At 34.8% G+C, this 14,498-nt stretch overlaps 3 protein-coding genes across 8 annotated transcripts; 2 read left to right on the top strand and 1 right to left on the bottom strand.

The window, feature by feature from the left end:
* The first annotated feature begins 1,558 nt into the window (after positions 1-1,558).
* LOC118492371 lies at positions 1,559-2,291 on the top strand. 3 transcript variants are annotated; one of them, XR_004893410.1, is made up of 3 exons: positions 1,559-1,676; positions 1,886-1,942; positions 2,042-2,291. XR_004893410.1 is itself a non-coding variant. In XM_035990308.1 (3 exons), exons 1-3 carry the CDS (start codon positions 1,631-1,633, stop codon positions 2,222-2,224), a joined length of 318 nt encoding a protein of 105 aa, XP_035846201.1. In that variant the 5' UTR covers positions 1,559-1,630; the 3' UTR covers positions 2,225-2,291. The 3 variants fall into 3 exon arrangements, 1 of the variants encoding a protein (XP_035846201.1); XM_035990308.1 differs by having other exon boundaries at positions 1,886-1,974; XR_004893409.1 differs by having other exon boundaries at positions 1,559-1,942.
* A 2,753-nt stretch (positions 2,292-5,044) lies between these two features.
* LOC110941790 (squamosa promoter-binding-like protein 13A) lies at positions 5,045-8,272 on the bottom strand. Of its 4 annotated transcripts, none has more exons than XM_022183455.2 (5): positions 8,119-8,272; positions 7,934-7,978; positions 7,221-7,822; positions 5,862-5,992; positions 5,045-5,780 (listed from the first exon to the last, which is right to left on the bottom strand). In XM_022183455.2, the coding sequence occupies exons 3-5, from the start codon at positions 7,628-7,630 to the stop codon at positions 5,182-5,184; spliced, it is 1,140 nt and encodes a 379-aa protein (XP_022039147.1). In that variant the 5' UTR covers positions 7,631-7,822; positions 7,934-7,978; positions 8,119-8,272; the 3' UTR covers positions 5,045-5,181. The 4 variants fall into 4 exon arrangements, with proteins under 4 accessions (XP_022039147.1, XP_022039148.1, XP_022039146.1 ...); XM_022183456.2 differs by having other exon boundaries at positions 7,221-7,808; XM_022183454.2 differs by having other exon boundaries at positions 7,934-8,272.
* A 4,899-nt stretch (positions 8,273-13,171) lies between these two features.
* On the top strand, positions 13,172-13,504 carry LOC118492196. Its single transcript, XM_035990030.1, has one exon. It carries the CDS (start codon positions 13,172-13,174, stop codon positions 13,502-13,504), a length of 333 nt encoding a protein of 110 aa, XP_035845923.1.
* The last annotated feature ends 994 nt before the right edge of the window (positions 13,505-14,498 follow it).

The following is a 14,498-nucleotide window of genomic DNA, read 5'->3' as shown; positions in this document are numbered from 1 at the left end:
ATGTTTGGCTAAGCTTTTCCACCCTAACTTATAACTTATTGACTTTTACAAAAAGCTAATAAGGAGATTTAGTGTTGGCAAACCCAAAAAGACTTTTCAAGATGACTTTTTGTATAGGATAAAAAGTCATTTTTGAGAAGTTAGGATGTTGTGACTTTTTGAGGAGCTTATAACTTTTCAAACACTTTTAGTCATTTTACATCAATAAGCTAAGCCAAACACTTTTTGAAAAACAACTTATTGACTTATTGGTTATTCTCACCCCATAAGTTAATCCAAACACTTTTTTTTAAAAAAACTCAGTTTCAAAAAATCATAAGTCAATAAGTCTTTTTCACAAAAAGTACTTTTTAACTTGAATAAGCTTAGCCAAACATGCCCTAAATCGTAAAGGACATGGATTTGGAGTGTGCTTAATTTAGTCGTAAAGGACATGAAGTGTGCATTTTAAAGACAAAGGACAGAAAATGAAATTTGATAGATAACTAAAGGACAAGTTGTGTAATTTTGTCATAAAATTATTTTGACCATTTATTATTTTTTTCTAAATAATCTAGTTGATGATTTGGTTTCATATAAATAATTCAAGGAATATCAGCAAATGACACTTTATATACATATACCTTTGTCAAAGAATATATGTCCTTAAAAAGTCATATCATATAGACATATACATCATGTTGTTATTGATTTTTGTAGGCTTATAAAACTACATTATGACATTATCATGATGTCTATGAAAGGAGTTGCTCACTTGTTTCATTTTACTATTTATATTCACATTAGATTGAATTAAACTATAAATTTCCCCAAAAATAAGTAAACGGTTCTAAAAACTTTCATTCTTTTTCTAGACAATTTTATGTTCCCATGTTCATAATCGCTAGTTTTGTCATTTTATTATTTTAATAGTATTTTATACTATAAAATTATAATAAAAACTATTGTTAATTTACAATATATATACACACAAATTTTAAATGACCCGTTTACAGTCTATATACATCTACATAAAAAAAAAAAAAAAAAAAAAAAAAAAAAAAAAACAATTCATTGTATAGAACTTTCATGTCATAATGTGAGCTTTAACAAAACTAGTACCGAAATTACAAACTTTTATTAGATATATTATAATGAAATAAATTTATATTCACAGATTTACTTCAATTATTTTACAATAGACAATTTTATAGCCAGAAGGGTCCGTCCATTAACAAAACTGTAGTATTAACTATTAAACGCCTTTTTGAAATTGCAAAACTCTATTTTTCTTGTATTTCTTTCATTTTTTTATATAAAAACAATTATTTTCAGATATTGCAATTTTCATGGAAAATGTGAGTTTGACAAAATCAATTACCAACCCAAAAACAAAAATTAATAGCAATAAAAAGTCAGTGGAAATACTATAGAAGAAAAAGACGCTCAATTTTGAATAATATTATTGTCATCAACCACTATTTTGACCTAACTATAATTCATTATTTGTTTGTTTATATGTGTGTATATGTATGTGTATATAATATATATATATATCCTCAATCGGGATCACCTCAACCATTTTTTCTCTGTTTTTCTTGTAATTCTTCTCCCTTTATCCATCTTCTTCTTAGTCTTGTTTTTGAAATTTATGGTTTTGGGTCATCAATACAAGTGCTCAGATTTCCATTGTATAGGTGACATGCGGAATCAAACCGTTATTATTTTCACTATGAAGTGACGATGGTAAAGTAATGATATTGGAACGGCTCAATCAAATCAAATCTCCTGAGTAGACAGACAAGGTCTTTTAATTTGATTGAGTCGTGCCAATATCATGAACTACTACTTACGTTATTGTTTTAATGCTTTAACTTGATCTTGTTGACCGCTAAAGTTTTTGTAGGCCCGTATTTCAGTTATGGTTCAGGTTTTGAAGGTTTCATACACGCGTATGCATGTGGTACATTTGACCTAATGACTTTTTTTCATGTGGTAAACTTCTTGGGTTATATCATATTGGCTTATAACATAATGATCTTGATATATTTTGTAATGGCAGGAACATCTATCCCTACAAAGCAAAGACAAATTATCCCTACAAAACAAGGTTGTTGATTTTACATATCGGGCACACGGTCTTCACATGTTTGCTTTGAAATGGGTAATTATTAAACCTGGGCCGGGCCGGGTTGAATTGACATGTCTTGACCTTTTCTGTCGGTTTCTTGAATTTTATAAATAATTGATGTATTGAAGATGTTTTCAATAATTATACTAATAATATAGCATATTGTAGTTTTTTTATATTATATATTTTTGGAGTTATAACTATTCGAATTCAATTTTGGCGAGCATCAACCCGTTTGTCCTTCAACTCATTTGACCGGTTTCATTTTAGGCAAGATTTCCTGTTTTACTATTTAAAAATCAACTCAATTTTACGGATTACCTCAAAGAGCTCCTCCAATGGATGTTTATGAGCATCCACAAACAATTAGGTGAAAAAGAATGGGCCGATGTGAAGGAGCGAGAGGGAGGGAGAGAGAAAGCGAAAGTCTATGATGGTACGAAGGATACTCCCCGCAACCCCCCGCGCGGAGGGGGGGGGAATCCAAGAAATAAGTGAGGATAGAGAAAGAAATACATTTATTATATAATTATATAAGTTTGAACAAACAACATATTTACAAAGAAAAAACCAAATATGAAAACGGTTGGACCAGGTTTTCAAGAGGCCCATATGAACAAATACAAACTTGTTCAGACTTCAATTTAAAATTTGCATATGTAAGAGTTGAACTTTATTTGAATGCTTTCAAAAATATCAATGCAAATTCAACCCAAAGTTTAACATACGACTCAAAAATCTCGATAGAAACTTAAACTGAGTTTTTATAAACTCGAACTTCATTACTTAAACATTAGGAACCCCTTATACTTGCCTAGTTTTGAAGAAAAATTATGGAAAAGACCCAACATGGTTGCGGTCTGTACTTCAAACGGGACTTGTGACAAAATGATACGAACCTCATTTTAGAGTAGGGAATTTATATTTGGCGCTACCGGATAATAGTAAGCAGAGCTGGCATTTCGTGTCAACCCAACCTGTTAATATCCGAACATGACACGAAATCTTATTGTGTCAGATTTCCAAACATGAACACGAACCTCATAATATACAGGTTACACGAAATGACATGTTAAGACACGAAAAAATTACCAGCGTATCATACGCCATGTTAAGACACAAACACGGCCTGTTATTAAATATACAAACTTTACTTCTGTGTATTTTTTTTATTTAAAATCAGGAGCCCCACATGTTTTTTTATTTAAAATTATAAACGTGTCATTAATGGGTCCTAACAGGTTAACATGTATTTAACCTGTTAAGACATGAAATTAAACAGGTCTTAACGTCAGTGGCGAAACTTGAAAAAAAAAAGTTCGGGGGTCGGAAGGTAACGGACCTAAGAAAAAAATTTCTATCGCGTAGTTTCGAGGTGTATGATCGGGTCGGACGTCAGTGATTCGATTCGGGTCGGGTCAAACATTAATATCAAATAAAAAACGTTCTCAACCATTAAAACGTAAACATTGTTTAACAAACAAACGAACAAAGACATCAAAACATTAAAAAGGAGAGAGGAAGGTGGGTACTCGGTTCATTATTCGCTTCATTAACCGGTTCGCTTGTTGAATTTTTTTTTTATGTTTAATCTCATTGTTTCCATCAACAATTCACTCTACTAGTTCTTCATTCTTTCTTTTGAAAAAAGAAGTTATTATTTTATTCTTTCCCCATAGCATAATCTAATAACAAAACAAGTTAACAAATCACCTTAAATTCCAAACTCTAATTTCTATCTAAATCAAATCACAATAAGATTAAACAAATAAAATTAGACATAGTTACAGAAAGATTCAACAAGTTTAGGGCAAAAATTCAGACCAATATCACCCCTAATTTCAACCTAAATCACATAATTTGCAGCCCTAAATTAAACCTAAACATAAAAAAACACATACCTTTAACCTTATGAAGATTGAAAAAGTCGAACAAGAGTACAAGATCACAACAACGAGCAGCGTTTTGGCTTCTGTTCTCGAACAAGAAGCTGAAGTCGAACAGTTCTGGAAGACTGGAACCTGTGTTTTCCCCCCTTCTGCAGTTCTGGATTGTGGCTTATGTTCTTTTGGTCGATGTCCTAAAGTAAACGAATTTGGATTTTGTTTATATGGTGGGTTTTTAAGTTGGGCTAGATAATGATTTGATTTGGGTTATATAATATACATTCTAGTATTCTACCAAATATAATGATTTTCGCTATAATATTTGGGCTAATTAAATATTTTATTTGGGCTATATAAATAAAAAAAAATTAAAACCGGGGGGTCGAAAATGTATATACCTAATTTTTTTATAAAACGGGGGGTCGAAAACGTATATACCTACAAAGACCTATACGAAACGTACATATATAACACTACTGACCGAAAAGTTCGGGGGGTCGGGCGCCCCCTCTCGCCCCTTAAATCATGCGCCCCTGCTTAACGTGTCGACTTGTTATAGACACGAAACTTGTTAAGGTTAAACACGAAACCTTTTAACTTCATGTAGGTTTGTGTCATGTTATCGTATTCGTGTAGAAATTGTTAGCCCTAACAGCAAGTGGGCTAGAAAAAAAACTCAAAACTTAAAATGAGCTTAACGTTTTGATTCGTTTGATATTACAGAACCGATAAGATATGCATAAAATTGTCTCAATGGCCCTCACCTTCGGACATTTCCGCTTTACATCATTAAATAACCACAAGCTTAGAACAAAGGCCATATATTCATGTAAGCATGTTTACTTATAAGTTATGTTACATACGCGTGAACACACACACGAACACATGTGAACCCATAGACGCGAACACAAACATATAGTGAATATACACGTTGCTACACAAACGAACATGCCACTAGACGACTTGTAAATATTTCGTCGTACGCCTCGACTTTAATTAACAAAATAAAAATGTCACAAAACAATCAAGAATTAATAGATAACAGAGAAACCAAAACATTTCTAGCATAGCAAAGAATAAACACACCAACTACAAACTAAAAATAAATCAAAACAAACCAAATCTAATCTAATCTAACAAACTCCCATTCAAATTACAAGCAAATAGAATTTTCAATAACTCTACTTATTCCCAGTAGAAAGGAAGTGTTTGAGGAGCACCATCATCAGGAGATACATGATGATGATGGTTATGGTAATGGTTATGATGACCCATAATCGAATCAAGCCCACCACCATAACCTGCACCCGGATCCAACGGGTTAGGTGTTGCAGTAAATGAGTTAGGTGGGTGCATCACATGGCTCAGCGTTGTACAAGATGTTTGTGACGGTGATGATGACAGAAGAGAGAGAGCACAGTCCGATTGCACCAACCGAGCCGGTGGGGGATACCCGTTACAAAACAGCTTATCATAGTTGTTATTATTACTATTATTAACCTCAAAATTAGGTAGTTGCTGTTGACTGACTTTTGGCTGTGATGTCTTGTGGTTGAGTTTAAGGTGTGAACCCGAACCATCGTGAAACAGACTGAACCGTTGTTGTCGTTGCTCTCTGGTTGGTTTTTTAATACCTGAAGATGATTCCGGAAACGGGTTTTGTTTGTGGACCCGGGTTGAGTATGCAGGTTCTTCTTCAGACTTGACCATTCCGGTCCATAGAGGGCCTGTGAGAGTTGCGGTTTGGTACACATGTGGACTTGAGAATTGTAACATTGTGGTACCTGAAACGTAGCAGACCGTTTACGTAAAAACTTCAAATAGATGTACTTAATTAGTTAATTGTACACCGGATCGAAACGGACCTTGATGAGTGGAGAAAAGAGTTGCAGCACGCGAGGTATCAGGTTGAGGTTTTCGTCTCCTACGATTATGGCCATCGAGACGTTTTCGGCAGCTTCGTTTTCCGTCATCAAATTCCTCTAGTGAATGAAACCTAAAACTCATCCCAAAATTTTTAGAAATAAAATTTAAACCCTACAAAAGTGACACATTTATTATCAGGGGAATGAAGATGAAGAACTGAGTGACATGTAATGACGTAATGTTTACTGTCAATCATGGGCGAAGCTTTTAAGGGGCAGGAGGGGGCGGCCGACCCCCCCGAACTTTTCGCTCAGTAGTGGAGAGTATGTAGTTTTCGTATAGAAATTTTTGGGTATATACGTTTTCGACCCCCCGGTTTTATAGAAATTTTTAGGTCCGGTGACTTCCGCCCCCTCGGTCGGAAATCTCAAGCTTCGCCACTGAGTGTCAATTGAAAGTAAAAATAAAGGGTATTGAAAAACACCATGTGGGCAGTACAAGTTTTATTAATGTTTCAAGGTTGAGCTTTAAATACTTGTGAGTTATGGTGGTTGAGATACTTGATGATCCAAAAGTTTGACCACAGTAAGGAAAAAAAAGATTCATAGATACATTAAAAATAACATTTTTTTTATAAATACATGGAAATAAATGATCTGAAACTGCTATAAAAAACAAGTTATTTCACCTTATAATAAGTGGATAGCATAAACAAGTTTCTTTATTCAAACACTAATAAGTGATTAAGTTCTTATCTACTCTTAACAAACACAAGAAACATATAAGTTGTTTAACAAAAGCAAACGCCCCTCTGGCCCGCTCGATATGAATTTTGAAAGTGATTATGTGGGACTGTGGTCCGGAGTAATAAACATGAACTATAGAGCTATAATATAACACGGTGTAGGATATCGTGTTTGGATGTGGTCCTGCAACTCAAAGTTGTAATAACACTTTCAATAAATTCTGATTATTTTAGACCTTTTTGATAATCGGTTTTCCTATAAATAACTCGTCCATTTCAAAACCAATAATATGTTAGAAAACTGCAAGAAACGCAACATAATGCATTTGTATATTTTGTTTCAAACGTGATACACAAGACCGTTATGTAACCACATTTTTTTATCTTTCCTTGATTATCTTTTATACACAGTATACAAATGCATTATACAGTTCTCACGGTTCTCAACATATTACTGGTTCTGAAACACAGATCCAAACACTCGCTAACAAAATTATATGCGGAAACAACCAACCAACCAACCAACAACAAAACATTAACCATAAAACATGAAACACAAAACAAACACATGTATGATGAATGATCAACATTTAACCATAAAACAAACACATACCGACTGCATTGCTGGCAAAACCGTTGCTTTTGGCCATTAATGGAAACCTGTGGAGTCTTGGAATGGATTTCACAGACCTTATGGCGCCTATGATACTCCTTGCAGTTACTAAGGTCTGCTTTGCACCCATCCACAAGACAAACAGCCCCCTGAACCGAGTTATTAACGGGTCGGGCTCGTTTCGATGACCCGGAAGGCGACAACACCATTTTTGAACCTGAAACTGAAACTGAACCTGAACCCTTGAACTCACTTCCTGAATCAATAACTTGACCAAGTTTTAAATCCACAGAAAAATGGGCTTTATGTTCATAACTAGTTGACCCACTGGTCAAATCAATGTTGGGAATTGTTCCCTGTTCATATTCTGTGAAATCCCAACAAGGTGGCATCTTCAAGTTCCAGTCCATAATTGATAAACAAACAAACAAACAAACAGACCCCTTTCACTTTCTTTAAATCTTTTGACTCTTTCACTTTTTTTGGGTCTTTTTCCTGTTTTGTAACTTCTTATTTCTCTCTGCAATCCATTGATCAAAAACAGCACAAGTTTGGTGATTTCTACAGATGTTTAGCTAGTGTTTTCACCTGTCAATTCCCAGCTAGATATGTAAAACAGGGTGAACAGTAAAATGATTAAATGAATGAATACATTGAAGATTGATGGATGATAAGTTAAGAGAGAGAGAGAGAGAGAGAGAGAATGTACTTACAGAGAGAGAGAGAGAGAGAGAACTAGCTTTACAGCCTTTTAAAGCCTGTAATGGAATCCATGTAAAAGAAATGAGTAAAGTAAGAAATTAAGTAGTCTGTGAGGCATTTCATCAAACAACTGGTGGGCATATTAATAAGAAACAAGTTGATCTGGGATTTATTTATCAACAAACAAAGGGCATACTTATTATTAACTAATCAATAGTAGACAAAACATTGGGACTTGAAACAATTGCACTTGTGGAAATAGAAAGAAACCCTAAAGAAATAGGAAGAGAATTGGGGTTTGTTTAAATGAATGAATGGTGGAGGGGTGGGGGGTGGGTCATGGGGTTTCTTTATTGAGGTGGGTTCAGTGATGTTTGATAAAGGAGGATGACAGGGACAAGATGTCTCTAGTAAAAGTTAAACAAGGGTTTTCAAGTACAAATTACATTGGAGGAGGAAAGAAGGATTTGCATGTCCTTTATTTGTGTCTTCTTCTCTTAGTCTTGTGTTTCACATTTCTTGGGCATGTTTTTTTCAAACATAAGTACTCTAAAACATAGTACACTAACATGTTTTATTTTCTTTTTCTTAATCTTCAAATTTGCCTAATTTTATGTTTATTTCACAACTGTTTTACATACAACAACAACAACAACCGTTCCTCGTAAATCCCATCAGTAGTGATGTTATTGGTAGAGGTTTGGGAAATTGTACCTTATCCGTAAAGATAAAGAGGCTGCTTTTAGAAAGATCCTCGACTCCACAACAAGTACACTTTAAATATACAAGGGAGGAATGTGCCACTTAGGGTAAGTACCCTAACCCGCCCAACCATCATTCGTCACATCAAAAAGTGCACAAAGTACACATTAACTAGTGAGTGGTGGCGGCGCCTACCTTAGCCGCAAACTTTGTTTTTTTATTTTTTTAATTTAATTAATGTCAAATGTTAATATAAAAAATAAACTTCATTAAAACGAAAATAAAAATACATAATTGAAATTAAACTAGAAACCGGAAAATAAATAAAGAAATAACAATTTTTAAATCAAACGATCTAGAAATCCGGTAAATAGCTCGTTTGCCAACCACATTTTCGCGCAAGTTCTCGTTTGCAGACTATAAAGACTTTTTGCACTTTGACGGTGAGATTTTCGCGAGGAGTAATATACGTTTGAAAATCTTTATCTTTCCCCTCTTGGAAGACCATTTCGCGTTGTTCGTTAATCAAGGCCGTAGAGGCTTGATATTTTCTTCTCATGCATCGGCCAACTTTTGCATCCATGCTTTCTTCTTTTTGGTGTAAACTCTTATTTTGTCGCTTACCGATCCATGTTGGCTTGTAGTTTGGCTTGACGAACCCAGAGTTCTAACTTGTGCCCTCCTCTTGGGTTGTGTTGGACTAACTTCGTCGTTTAAGTCCGACACTGACTTTTCAGAAGCCCTGAAATTAGCCGAAAACTTGCATTTCTTCCATGTTTCTTCATTTTCTTCTACAAAATCACATGGGTTTCTATACGACCCAAACGGTTCGGAATTTTGAATCGCTTCCGGCGAAAAATCTGGTCGAACCGATGGAAGCATATGTTGTGAAAAAATAGTTAGGTTGTTGTCCAAAAATATAGGCCAGTAGAATGGGTTGAGTAGGAGGCGGTTGTGGCATATACACTTCACCACCAAAAACAACACCTCGGCTTGCACCGACGCTTCTTTTACTCGAACCAGCGCCTCTTTTACTCAAACCGGTTGCTCGTTTGCTTAAACCGGCACCTCTAGTTTTTTTTGTGAATCCATTGCAGAGATTTTATTTAGGGTTTTGGTAAGAAAGGATTACGAGAGTTTGCGTGTTTAAATTATTTGGATGAAAGATATATATATATATATATATATATATATATATAGGTAGAGGATCCTGTAAAAAGTGGGACTTTTGTGAGAAGTGTGAGAAATAATTTGGGAGTGACAAGTGTCCTTTATTCTAATTAATTCAAATGGGTATATTAGTAATTTGACATTTTTATCATTTAATTGATTTCCAAGAATAACTGCCAAAAAAAAAAAAAAAACCTGCCGATGAGTTTTTTAAGGTTTGAATCGAATTTTGAATTAGGAGAAATTTTAGGAAACATTATACATCTGATTGTTTTATATTCTTTATCATCTTTTAATCGCAACATCTTTTAATCATACATTGTTCATGGCGTGGTGTTTTAAAAAACTGGAGACATTGACTATAATTCAAGTCATGGTGTTTTATCTGGAGACATTATTCATGGCGTGGTGTTTTATCTATGACTTGAATCATAGATTGTTCATGGCGTGGTGTTTTAAAAAACTGGAGACATTGACTATGATTCAAGTCATGGTGTTTTATCTGGAGACATTGTTCATGGCGTGGTGTTTTATCTATGACTTGAATCATAGATGTTTAAAACACCACGCCATGAACAATGTCTCCAGATAAAACACCATGACTTGAATCATAGTCATGGTGTTTTAAAATCTGGGAATGTTTTGTTTTGATAAAACACCACGACATGAACAATGTCTCCAGATAAAACACCATGACTTGAATCATATATGTTTAAAACACCACGCCATGAACAATGTCTCCAGATAAAACACTATGACTTGAATCATAGATGTTTAAAACACCACGCCATGAACAATGTCTCTAGATAAAACACCATGACTTGAATCATAGTCAATTTTATCCAGTTGTTTTAAAACACCACACCATGAATCTGATTACAGTTCTCTTTATGATAATGTATGACGAATATGTAACCAAAGACCTCCTACAATTAAGGTGAATCATTAATTCCTATATTTAAGAAAAAAGGAGTGAATGTAGGAGGTTTTGGTCGTGTATGATATGGTTACCATATTTCAAACATTGAAAAAGACACTCTTGCCCTTCAATTTTACATAAGACCCCTCTAATTAAAACACAATTTACATTTTTATACCCTATTGATCTCAACCATTAGATCAAATATCCAATGGTTTAAAACACTTCTTACCCTTCTTACATTTTAGACACTTTTTACCATATCCCTACCCTATATATATATATATATATATATATATATATATATAGTTTTAAAAAAATAATTTTTTTATGAATTTGGCCGTTGAAAAACGATCGGATTTCTCGAAATCAACACAACTCATACGGGTTTCTCTCCTGGCTTCGCCAACCCTCCCAGCCAACCCGCTAGTGGGGTGTCGGCAGTGAGCTGGCACGTGTTAGAACCCGCTGGTGGCTACCCGAGCAGTGCCCCCCCCCCCCAAAAAAAAAAAAAAAAAGATAGATACCAAATAGTGCAAGAATGTAGTGAATGAGTAACATAGAAGAGTAGAAACATATATGACCTTCTAGAACGACATATAGACATAAAAGCAAGAAGACTCAAAAGTACCTTTACCTAGACGTCTTTAACTTTAATCACACGTCTCTACAAACTCCCATCAGAACAGTTTTACATATATAGTCGTTTTTCGTTTGCGTGAACTTTTTATTTTGTATATACTTTACTTGTCTAAATAGTATATGTGGTACGTGAATATATATGTGGCATGTTGTCTTGTATAGCTAAATATTTCATGTTATACGTGATTATATATGTGATCCGGTGTCTTGTATCACATTAGATGGACGGTGGTAGACGGTGGTGGTGGGTGGTGGACGTGGACGGTTGACGGTGGTGGGTGATGGTGGTGATGTTTAACCCTCTGCAGATCTTAGAAGTGGATGAGTCAAGTCTGCACCAAGAAGATCCCGCACACGTTTTTTAGTGAAACATTTTCGGAAAAACAAATAGTATGCAGATGAAAATGTCTGTGTATGATCTGCGTGGCACGGAAAGAAGAGTCTGCGTAAACACCACCTTAATCTGATCTAGTTTCTCACTAGACAAATGATTTAGTCGATTAGTCCTGTCATTGATATATAAGTATAACGCAACCAAGAAAATAATTATTTTTGTGATTTTTTTCTAAATTAGTTCTAGATAATTTACTTTTCTCCCGATTTAGTTTCGATTTTTTTTTTTTTTTTTGGGTTTGAGTGCTATATTATTTAAAAAGAAATTAATATAAGCTGTGTGAAGGAAGAAACGAAAATATGGCGAACGCGAAACGATGCAGTGTTTAATAATAAAAGGGTGGCGGTGGCAAACGTGGTGAACGAGATCAAGGTTTTGAGTTTTCTTTGGCTTAAATATCGGGCGAAGGCTGCGTCTCTTACTTGGGAGAACTGGTGTATGTTCGATTTAGTTTGTATGAATGTGTAATCTTTCTGGCGGATGTAATGTTTTGGGTTAACTGATGTTAACCGAACTTTATAGTATAATATATATCTTTTGTTGGCCGTTCAAAAAAAAGCAATAATATTATTTAACCGAAAATTAATAATACTGAGTTATTATTTTTAACTTGTATGGTTGTATTCATTATGTTTTTGTCGATTATTTCTGACATGATCAGGTCAATAAAATTAAAGAAAATGAGGTAGTGCGCTAAAATTCATTAAGAATATTCTCAAGTATCTCAAGCTGGAAATTACTCAGTATTTGTTGAAAGAATATGCTTATTTCTTGGGTTGTGTTGAGCATAGTCCTACTAACCCTTACTTTATTTGCACCCAACTGAAGAGACTACTTTCTATTTAATATATTAAAAATAATTTATATGTTTTAATATTAACTTATATGTTTTAATTTATATCTTTGGTGTAAAGTGGTGGAAGCTTGCCATTTTAAGAATAATCAAAAGAGCTTCCTTCCGTTTAATGGAAACATGTCGGGGTGTTGGAAGAACGTGGTTAAGTTGATATCTTTTAAGAAATTAAATGGGAAGGGGCTAAACCGTTTAATTGGGGGTAAGGTGAGGGATGGGGGGCGGGCGATCTTCCCTTTATGGAAAGATGGTCTCACTTATTTGGTTTGGAGCTTTTTAAAATGTGCAGGGTCTCTGAGAGAATTGTCACGAATCAAGGGATTGGTGGCTTTTCTTGGCACTGGTCCAGACAACCTGAGACAGAGATGGAGCTAAAGGAATGGAAGGAATATATCGAGGTCATCATATCTGTGAGGCTCTCCAATGATAAAGATGCTTGGTCTTGGAATGTTGATAGTCTGAATGGTTTTTCGGTGAAATCAGTGAAAAAGGCTATGATCATTGATAGAGGGGATTGTCACCCTCCTAATTTTTAGTGGTGTAAATGGGTGCCCATCAAATGTAACATTATGAATTGGAGAGGCAATTTGGATACGCTTCCAACTAGAAGAAATTTAAGAAGAAGGAATGTGGATATAGCATCGATTATGTGCCCTCTTTGCGACGAATTTGAGGAAACGGCGGATCATTTGTTCACTGCTTGTTCGGTGGCTATCCGGGTGTGGTCGACCTTCAGCGTTTGGTGTAACAACTCGCCGCTTTTCTTCTTTGAATTCAAAGACATTCTCGAAATACACAAGGTCATTAAGAGCGGCAAGAAGACGGAAAAGATTATGTATGGGATGGCTTTGATTGCTTGCTGGTGCATATGGAAAGAAAGGAACGATGTGATTTTCAATTAGACAAAGTGTAGCCCGCAAGATATCATAGGGGAGATAAAATCGAAAAGCTTTGCATGGGTTAAAAATAGATTTGCTTGTAATTATATTAGATGGGCGGAATGGTGTAAATATCCGTTGTATATGTTGTAATTTTCTTGCCCTTTGCCCGTTTGGGTCGGGGGCGTTGTTGTGTGTTTGGCCTTTTGCCCGTTTGGGTCGGAGGTTGGTTTTAATGAAGTTTAATTTTCAAAAAAAAAAAAAACTTCTGTATTGTATTAGGCTTTCGGTCAGTATTGATTTGATTTGGTTTGGTTTGGCATGGTATGATATAGCAACCAAAACAAATATATTCAATACGATATCGATACAAGTATTAGATCGATCGAAAACCATAAAAAGAAATACCAGTACTAGTGTCAATCGTCATCGGTTCAATTCGTCATGGTACCATTAACGTACCACCACTCCCTGTAACTTACGGTACCAAAACAAATATTCTATTGCATATACAACTCCATTTTTAACAAATTTAATACCGTCACGTCGAGAAAACCATACAAACGAATATGGTACCGGCGCTGATGTTGTTCATATGGTTTTGGTTCGGTGCACGATAAGGAAAAAAACTGCTATATTTGACTTGTTCAAAAAAACTTTTATCAAAATCATCAATAAAAATAAATGTGTCGCAACAATATATTTTAAAGTTTTATAAAATATCATATTTTATTTGGGTTGTTAGATTTTAGTAATCCAAACTTTGACATGTTGGCCGGCAATAATCCCAACTTAAAAAATTCCCCCTGGCCGGTAAGTTGGGACTGCTAGGGGAAATTTTTTAAGTTAGGATTATTGTCAGCCAATGGGTGAAAGTTTGAATTATTAAAATTCAATATCCCTTTATATCACTAAAATAACGAAAAAGATAAACAACGTCACTTTATATAATAAAACCAAATCGGGCCAGCTTTGATGACACATACGCCTGTGCTTCGATCATCTGTAAAATTACTAT

Source organism: Helianthus annuus, chromosome 5 (genome assembly GCF_002127325.2).
Source record: "Helianthus annuus cultivar XRQ/B chromosome 5, HanXRQr2.0-SUNRISE, whole genome shotgun sequence".
Lineage (NCBI taxonomy): Eukaryota > Viridiplantae > Streptophyta > Magnoliopsida > Asterales > Asteraceae > Helianthus > Helianthus annuus.
The sequence above is the reverse complement of the archived record's forward strand: the minus strand, read 5'-3'. Positions and strand labels throughout refer to the sequence as shown.